Below are 8856 nucleotides of genomic sequence, written 5' to 3' on the forward strand. Positions count from 1 at the left end.
TCTTCTAATGCTGAGTTATAGGGGTTCTCTATATATTCTGGGTGCTAGACCTTTACTAGATACAGGTTTTGCAAGTATTTTCTTTCTTTCTTTGGAGTTTTTCCTCTTTCTTGATAGTGACCTTTGAAGGACAAAAGTTTTTAATTTTTGTTTTTTTTTTTGAGATGGAGTCTTGCTCTTGTCACCCAGGCAGGAGTGTAATGGCATGATCTCAGCTCTCTGCAACCTCTACCTCCTGGGTTCAAGCGATTCTTCTGCCTCAGCCTCCTGAGTAGTTGGGATTACAGGCATGAGCCACCATACCTGTCTCATTTTGTATTTTTAGTAGAGATGGGGTTTCATCATTTAGGCCCAGGCTGGTCTTGAACTCCTGACCTCAGGTAATCTGCCTGCCTCGGCCTCCCAAAGTGCTGGGATTACAGGCGAAAAGCCACTGCACCCGGCCAATAGTTTTTAATTTTGATGAAGTCCAATTTATCTATTTTTTTCTTTGGTTGCTTGTACTTTCAGTGTCTTATCTAAGAAATGATTGCCTAATCCAAGATCACAAAGATCTCCACCTAAGTTTTCTGTTAAGTGTTATAGTTGTTTCCCCTCACACATAGGTCTGCAATCCATTTTGAGTTAATTTTTGTATAGTGTAAAGTGAGGGTTAACCTCATTCTCTTGCACGTGGATATCCAGCTGTCCCGGCAGCACCACGTGTTGAACAGATTATCTTTTCCTATTGAATGGCCTTGACACCCTTGTCAAAAATCAATTGACCATAAACGTATGGGTTTATTTCTGAATTCTCTGTTCTGGTCCATTGATTTATATGTCTCTCCTATGCCAGGACCATTGCTGTAGCTTTGTAGTACATTTTGAAATCAGGAGGTGTGAGTTCTACTTTGTTCTTCTTTCTCAAGATTGTTTAGACCATTCTGGGTTCTTTGCATTTCTTATGAATTCAGACTCGCCTTGTCAATTTCTGCAAAAAGACTAGACTCTGCTACATATTGTTTTTTCTTTGCTTTTTAGCCTGCATAATTATTTGATCCCATTCCCTAAGTGCAGGCCAGCCTCTCCAGGGAGAGCAGAGCTAGGACAGGGCCAGAAAGAGAGTCTTGGCCGCTTTGTGCATTCCCAACCTGCACTGGCCCTAGTGAAGGCAGCCCGAGTGGGTGGATGTGCCTGGACACTGCAGGCTTTTTAGGGGCATTAGGTGCTCTCCTTCCTGGCCTCCTGCCACATCTTGGTTGGAGGCTGCCTTCCCTGCCTTCAAAAAAGCCTAAGTGGTGACTAAAAAAAAGCAGAGTGTAACAGAATACAGAACTCAGTGCCCACTTCTTGGTTCTATTTTTGTCCCTTTTGAAAGGGAAGGTCATCACCTCTGCCACTGAACCCAGGGGCCCTAGCCCTTGTGAGGTGTGGCTGGGAGCACCAGGTCCTGGCTGCAGCCCAGCCACCAGTGGTCCTGTGTGCTTGGGCAGTAACAGTGACAAGAGCTCCCTTCCCCTGGACACTGTGCCTAATACAAACCCTCCTCTTGAAATCTCACATACCCAGTGAATGGGGGGCACTCTTATAGTTATTCTCATTTTACAGATGACACAACTGAGGCACAGACAGATACGTTTATTTCTTCAAGGTTCTGTAGCTGAAAAGTGGGGAGGGAGGGTTTAAGAGGAGCTGCAACCGCTCTGCAATACTGCCTCTCACGAGGGAGTCCTCTTCACTCATGACAGCATAGGGCCCTCGTCTTCCTGGTAAGGGCTTCCTTCTTGGGTCAGTGCCAGGATTTCTAAGGGTCAGGTTTAGCAGGAGCCTATTCTACAAACAGCCAGGAACAGGGAATGACTCTGTGATGAAGCGGAGACACCATAGCCTCTTGATGCATTTATTTCCTGGTTGGGTTAGAAGCATAGCTGCGCAAGGGAGCATTTCAGGAGAGGCCTGGCTTCCTAGCGATAGCTGAAAACTTTGTTTCATTTGAATCACTGCTACCCAGAACAATGGGGTGCATTCTCAGAGGCTCCATTATTAAAGCTTTTCTACTGAGCCCCATGAGAACTATTCATGATAACTATTTCATGGCAGCATAACTGTTTCTCCTCCCTCCCTCTTGCATGTTGGTGGCCTCTTAACTTTAAAACCTGCCTTGCCTTTCTCCAGCTACCTGGAAAGAGACGTCAGACTTCCTGCCCCATGATGTGTTTCTTAGAATTTGTTGTTCAGATTGGTGGTCTCCCAAATATATATATATTTTTTTTTTGAAACAGAGTCTCACTCTGTCACCCAGGCTGGAGTGCAGTGGCACGATCTTGGCTCACTGCAACCTCCACCTCCCAGTTCAAGCAATTCTCCTGCCTCAGTCTCCCAAGTAGCTGGGAGTACAGGCACACACCACCATGCCCAGCTAATTTTTTTTGTATTTTTAATAGAGACGGGTTGTCCAGGATGGTTTCAATCTCCTGACCTCATGATCCACCCACCTCGGCCTCCCAAAGTGCTGGGATTACAGGCGTGAGCCATGGCATCCAGCCCCAAATATTTTGATTATGCACCTCTGCAATGAAAAATGCAAACACATACATCTGTTCATGTATTACATTATGTTCACTATAAATACAAACAGAAAATTTTAAAAATGTCAAGCTATCCTTTACTGTAGTGGATCTTATCTAGACACTTTTAGCCAGATACAAAGTCACATGGACTCAGTTCTTCCCCTGACCAACTTGTCTCTTATCCCAAAACACCCTTGCAACTCCCTTATGAAGGGGTCAAATTTGATCCAGTATTACGGATTTTATACAAGTTATGTTCTTCTTTCAGGCTTATCCAGAATCAGATCACAGCTAAGGGGACGGCCCAGCTGGCAGATGCATTACAGAGCAACACTGGCATAACAGAGATTTGGTAAGATCCCAGCGTTTGTCGCAGTAGTAACACCAGTGACTGTTTACTCACCACCACTGACTATGTGCAAGGCACAGTGCAGCGTGTTTTCTGTTTATTCCTCCAGCAGCCCTGGACAGTAGTGGTATTACTTGTTTTACAGATGTAGACAGAGGCCTAGACCAGTGAAATAAGGTTGCCCAAGGTCACTACGAGAGAAGCTAGAATTCAGCCCAGAATGCCTGATTCCATAGTCTGTGCTCTCCTGCCTTGGGCCCCCGCCCTCGTCTACCTTCATTGGGTAGGATGGGGGAAGTGGCCAATGAAATGATTTCCTAGTGGAAGTAAATCCCCCTGGGACTCAGCAGTTGAGAGGTGAATGTGTTGGCCAGGAGTTTGGAGCTTGTTCTTCCCCTTTTCTGGGCTCCGTGAGACATTTCCAGGCTGACTTGAACTGACTTATGCTCTTTGTCTACTTTTTTCTGCTTTGAGAACTTCCTTATGCTAATAGAAGAAAAAAAGTTTGCTTTACTGTGACATTGAGCGCCATGCCACTTCTTTCTTGCCTCCCATAAGGCACGGACACTCCCCACTCAGCAGCTCCCTTAACAACTTAATTGCCTGGGTGACGTGGGACTGGGTGGATGCTGGGAGAGGGGCCTTGTATTAATCTGTTCTCATGCTGCTGATAAAGACATACCCGAGACTGGGTAATTTATAAAAGTGAGAGGATTAATTGACTCACAGTTCCACATGATGGAGAGGCCTTACAATCCAATGGCAGAAGGCAAATGAAGAGCAAAGTCACATCTTACATGGCAGCAGGCAAGAGAGCTTGTGCAGGGGAACTGTACTTTATAAAACCATCAGACCTCATGAGACTTATTCACTACCATGAGAACAGTAGGTGGGAAACTGCCCCCATGATTCAGTTATCTCCACCTGGCCTGTCCTTCACACGTGGGGATTATTCCAATTCAAGGTGAGATTTGGGTGGGGACACAACCAAACCATATTAGGCCTGTAGCGCATGCATGGTGTGTACAATAGAAACAACGGTCGCCATGCTCGTGCACCTGCTTCATGCCAGGCACTGTGTTAGGGGCTGGGGATGCGGCAATTAATGTGACTAAAGTGCTGGCTGACCCAAGCTGAGCGTGGAGGGCCCAGGATACCTCAACCCAGACTCGTAAATGCTCTGGAAACTTGTTTTGAACCTCAGAGCCTGAGACAGCCCTTCCCAATGTGAAGCTTCAACCCACGTGGAGACTGGCAGAGGGCAGAGCCAGTTTCCAGTGAGAACACAGGAGCTCCTGAGCCCACTGTGGCTTCTCTAAGCTCTAAGGGGCAGTCTCACCATGGACCCAAACCCTTGGCTCAGGTGCCCATTCCTCATTAACTATGTCCTCCTTTCATGACTGGGGAAAATTTCATAGTCAATTAAAACAAAAAAACCAAAAAAACAAAAAACAGCTCCTTGGCCAGCACAGGCTCCTCATACAGTGTTTTTTAAACTTTGCTTTAGAACTTGTTTGGAACTTGTCATAAAATCAGATCAGTTTGGTGAGTTGCAACCAACAATATTTAAAAAGAAAACAGAACAGAAATATCAGGATGCAATGTGCATGGTATGGAAGTATCATTTCATTCATCTTAGTTCATGCTTGCATGTGAGTGGGTGTGTGTTTGCATAAGTGTTGGTTCACAACGTAAAACATAATTCCTATTTGGGGTTGTAGACAAAAGGTTTTTTTTTTTTTTTTTGAAAAACACTGTTGGCTAGGCATGGTGGCTCATGCCTGTAATGTCAGCGCTTTGGGAGGCCAAGATGGGCAGATCTCGAGCACAGGAGTTTGAGACCAGCCTGGGCAACATGCAAAACCCCGTCACTACAAAAATTAGCCCGACATGGTGCTATGTGCCTGTAGTCCCAGCTACTCAGGAAGCTGATGTGGGAGGATGTATGCATGGGAGGTCAAGGCTGCAGTGAGCCAGGATCATGCCACTGTAATCCAGCCTGGGTGCCAGAGACCCTGTCTCAAAAAACAAAAAAGAAAAACACTGTCATAGAGAATAGAGCCCAGATCTAACCAGACACCTGTGGCCTGTGTGCCTGCGATGCCCAGCCTGCCCAGCAGCCTGGGAAGCACTGGAGGGCACTAGAACTGTTTGCATGGGTCTTTGCCCTCAGGCCGCTCCATTTCTGCTGATTCTTATGTTTTGAGGACAGCAGGCAGAGGGGGAGAGGAAGGAGACTGCCGGACTACAGAACAGTTTGCAGAGCACAGTTGGCTTCCACTTTTCTCTGTAGCTGGTCAGGCGGGTAGTAAAGACCTACAGTTCCTTTAATTCTGTCAAGTTTCAAAATCTGCATTGCTTCCCTCTTGAGGGTCACCATTCCTACACAAGGAACCATTTGAGTAGGGCCAGGAGCCTTCAGCTTCAAGGCCTGCACTTGTGTCAGGGTGGAGAGGGGAACTGGCCACCAATTCAGAGAGGGCAGGACAGGCGGCATGGGTGCTGGTCTTGGGAGTGTCTTCACTTAGGTCCCTGGCTTGTTCTAGGAGCCTCCAAAGCATGCTCCTCTGAGTGTGACTTCATGGGACTGGGCTCTGAGAAGGCCGTGGCTTTGTTGGCCCTGCCAGGGACTGCCACACCAGGCCACAGGGTTGTGGTTGAGCTGGCCGGGGAGCCAGGTTCAGGGAGCAGCTCTGCTTGGAGCCAACACTTACTTACAGAGTGAGCCTTCTCCTTGGACTTGTTATCTGTACTGACACTTATTTCTACCTCATTCCTTTCTGAAAATAACTTGGAAGTCTGAAGTCCCTTGATGAGTTCTGTCTTTAAGAGCAGAAATTAGAGGTGAACAATGAACACTGTAAATTACAGAAATGTATCCCACTCCAATATAACAGCTTTCTGTGAGGCTATCTCCTCCAGACTGTGGCTCTGGGAGGGTGGGGCGTGAGTCAAGGTCGTGGCTATGGTCCTAGGGACTAGTGGTGTGTCTTCATTTATTCCTTGAATAACGAAATGCTTCAGCATCAGGGACTGTGCTAGCACCAAAAATCCAGTGGTGAACATGGCTTCATGGGTTCACTGTCTAGAAAGGGAGATGCACATTAACGAAAAAATCATTTGTGTAATTATTTAATTACAACTGTGATGGGTACTATCACAAAGGGGAAGGCCAAGAGGGAACCTGATTTAGATGAGGTTGCAGGGAAGGCCTCTCTGAGGAAGCAGCACTTACACTAAGCCATGAAGAATGAATAGGAGATAGTCAGCTGAGGTGAGTATTCCATGTAGGGAACAGCATGTGCAAAGGGTCTGGGGCAGGAGGGAGTGTGGTGTCCTGGAAGAACTGCCAGAAGCTGCTGTGCCCCGGGGTTCAGACAGTGTGGAAGAGGGGACTACAGGAGGCTGAGGAGATAGGCAGGGACTGGACCATAAAAGATCTGTGGGTCATGATGCGCGTTTTGGTCTTTATCCTAAAAGTGATGGAAAGTCAGTGAACAGTTTGAAGAAGGAGAGGAATGTGATCAGATCTGTATTGCAAAAAGACCAATTCTTGGCTCTTCTAGGAAACTGGATTGGAGAAGGCCACAGTACATGGAAATGACCTGTCAGTAGGACATTGTACTGATCCAGGAAAGAGATATGGATGCTCAGACCAAGATGGTCGGCCGAAGACATAGAGAGGTTCCAGGGAGGCATTCTAGATTCTTAGGAATTAGGAGAGAACTTTGTGATACAAGGAACATGTGGATGAGAAGGAAGGTGTCCAGGTTGACCCCCAGGTTACTAACCTGCACAGCAGGATGAGAGTGGTCCATTCACTAAGCCAGGGGACCCTAGGAGGTGTGGCTACTTTGAGGTGTGGGGGAGAGGTCCAAATGAGGATGCCAAGCAGGTAACTGCCTCCACGGACATATAAACAAGGCCGTGGCATTGATGAGATCGGGTGGGGAAAAGGGCTTAGCCCCAAGCCTGGAGGAAATCTCAGATGTAGAGGTCACATGGAGGAGAATATAGGAAAGGAAATGGAGGTAGAGTGCTCAGATGCAGGAGAAAAATCAGGGCATATAACCAAGCCAAGGGTAGGGAGTGCTTCAAGAAGGAGGGAGAGGAGAGGTCAGGACAGCCAAAATCCTGTGAGGGCCAAGAAAGACAAGACCTGGAAAATGTCATTAAATTCAGGCTTATGGAGGCTACAGGTGACCTTAGTGAGACCCAGTGAACAGAGGGATGGCAGCTGGAGAGGATCCATGCTAATATGAAGGAACTATCTGAAAAGGGTATGTTCCTTAATTTCAGGGATACATGTGTATTGTGTGATACACGAGTGTGTACTATGAACACACCTTGGGAAGGAGTGTGCGAGGGTCCTTAACATTTTACCTGTGTACTTTTGTCTTCCTCCTTTTCAACAGCCTAAATGGAAACCTGATAAAACCAGAGGAGGCCAAAGTCTATGAAGATGAGAAGCGGATTATCTGTTTCTGAGAGGATGCTTTCCTGTGCATGGGGTTTTTGCCCTGGAGCCTCAGCAGCAAATGCCACTCTGGGCAGTCTTTCGTGTCAGTGTCTTAAAGGGGCCGGCAGAGGCGGGACTATCAGGAGTCCACTGCCTCCATGATGCAAGCCAGCTTCCTGTGCAGAAGGTCTGGTCGGCAGACTCCCTAAGTACCTGCTACAATTCTGCAGAAAAAAGAATGTGTCTTGTGAGCTGTTGTAGTTACAGTAAATACACTGTGAAGAGACTTTATTGCCTATTATAATTATTTTTATCTGAAGCTACAGGAATAAAGCTGTGAGCCAAACAGAGGAGGCCAGCCTCAGCTCATTCTAACACCTGCCATGGGGACCAACGGGAGCGAGTTGGTCACCGCTGTTTTCATTGAAGAGTTGAGGATGTGGCACAAAGTTGGAGCCAAGCTTCTTGAATAAAACGTGTTTGATGGATTAGTATTATAACTGAACTATTTTTTTCCTTCTCAGCACTTTCCCATATATTGATACTGGTCCCACTTCACAGCTGGAGATAGCGGGGTATGTGCAGTGTGGGATTTGACTCCTCCATGGTTTTGGGGAAAGTTAATGTCAAGGAAAGGATGCACCACAGCCTTTTAATTTTAATCCTGGAGTCTGTCTGCTGGCAAAGATAGAGAATGCCCTCAGCTCTTAGCTGGTCTAAGAATGACGATGCCTTCAAAATGCTGCTTCCAGTCAGGGCTTCTCTGCTAGGCTACCCTCCTCTGGAAGGCTGAGTACCATGGACTACGGTGTCTGGCCTCGGGAAGAAGTGATTCTGTCCCCCTAAAGAAACGGCATGGCTTGCCTTTGTGGCCCTGGCATCCAAATGGCTGCTTTTGTCTCCCATACCTCATGAAGAGGGGAAGTCTCTTCCTGCCTCCCGAGCGGTTGGAGGGTGACTAAACTGGTGCCAAGAGTCAGGGGATCGGCTGGGAACTGGGCCAGCAGAGCATGTTGGACACCCCCCACCATGGTGGGCTTGTGGTGGCTGCTCCATGAGGGTGGGGGTGATTGATATTACTAGATCACTTGTCCTCTTGCAGGCTCATTTGTTAATAAAATACTGAAAACACTCTTACGGGTTGAGTCTGGAGTTTTTGAAGGGACTTGGCCTGGTAAGCACTCTGACTCCTGAGCCCCATCCTGACTCACTCCACAGCAGGGAAGGGGCTCTGGGGTGATGATGTGCTGTGAGGAGAGCCTGATGAAGGCCGGGGCGTCACCAGTTTGATCCTTCACAGGCCTCTCTGCCTACCAAGGGACAGGAAGAGGCTGCAGCAGCGTCTGAGGTCTCTCCATCTGGCCTCTGAATCTCTTCAGGTGGCTTCTCAGAGGAAATAACTTGTGAGTAGGGGGTGGCTGCTGCCAGGACAGGCCAAGCGAGCCAAAGTTCATGCCTTCATCACCATGCCATGGTAAAGCCCACAGGCCAGGTTCGAC

At 47.5% G+C, this 8856-nt stretch overlaps 1 protein-coding gene across 2 annotated transcripts in view; it reads left to right on the plus strand.

Annotated features, from left to right (window-relative positions):
- The window catches only part of NOD1 (nucleotide binding oligomerization domain containing 1), a 49248-nt gene extending 40754 nt beyond the window's left edge, over positions 1–8494 (plus strand). For both annotated transcript variants that reach the window (XM_030796509.1, XM_003270480.4), the window contains 2 exons: positions 2818–2901; positions 7314–8494. In XM_030796509.1, the coding sequence (XP_030652369.1) occupies positions 2818–2901; positions 7314–7386 (157 nt within the window). In that variant the 3' untranslated portion in view covers positions 7387–8494. The remainder of the gene's footprint in view (positions 1–2817; positions 2902–7313) is intronic.
- The last annotated feature ends 362 nt before the right edge of the window (positions 8495–8856 follow it).

Source organism: Nomascus leucogenys, chromosome 17 (genome assembly GCF_006542625.1).
Source record: "Nomascus leucogenys isolate Asia chromosome 17, Asia_NLE_v1, whole genome shotgun sequence".
NCBI lineage: Eukaryota > Metazoa > Chordata > Mammalia > Primates > Hylobatidae > Nomascus > Nomascus leucogenys.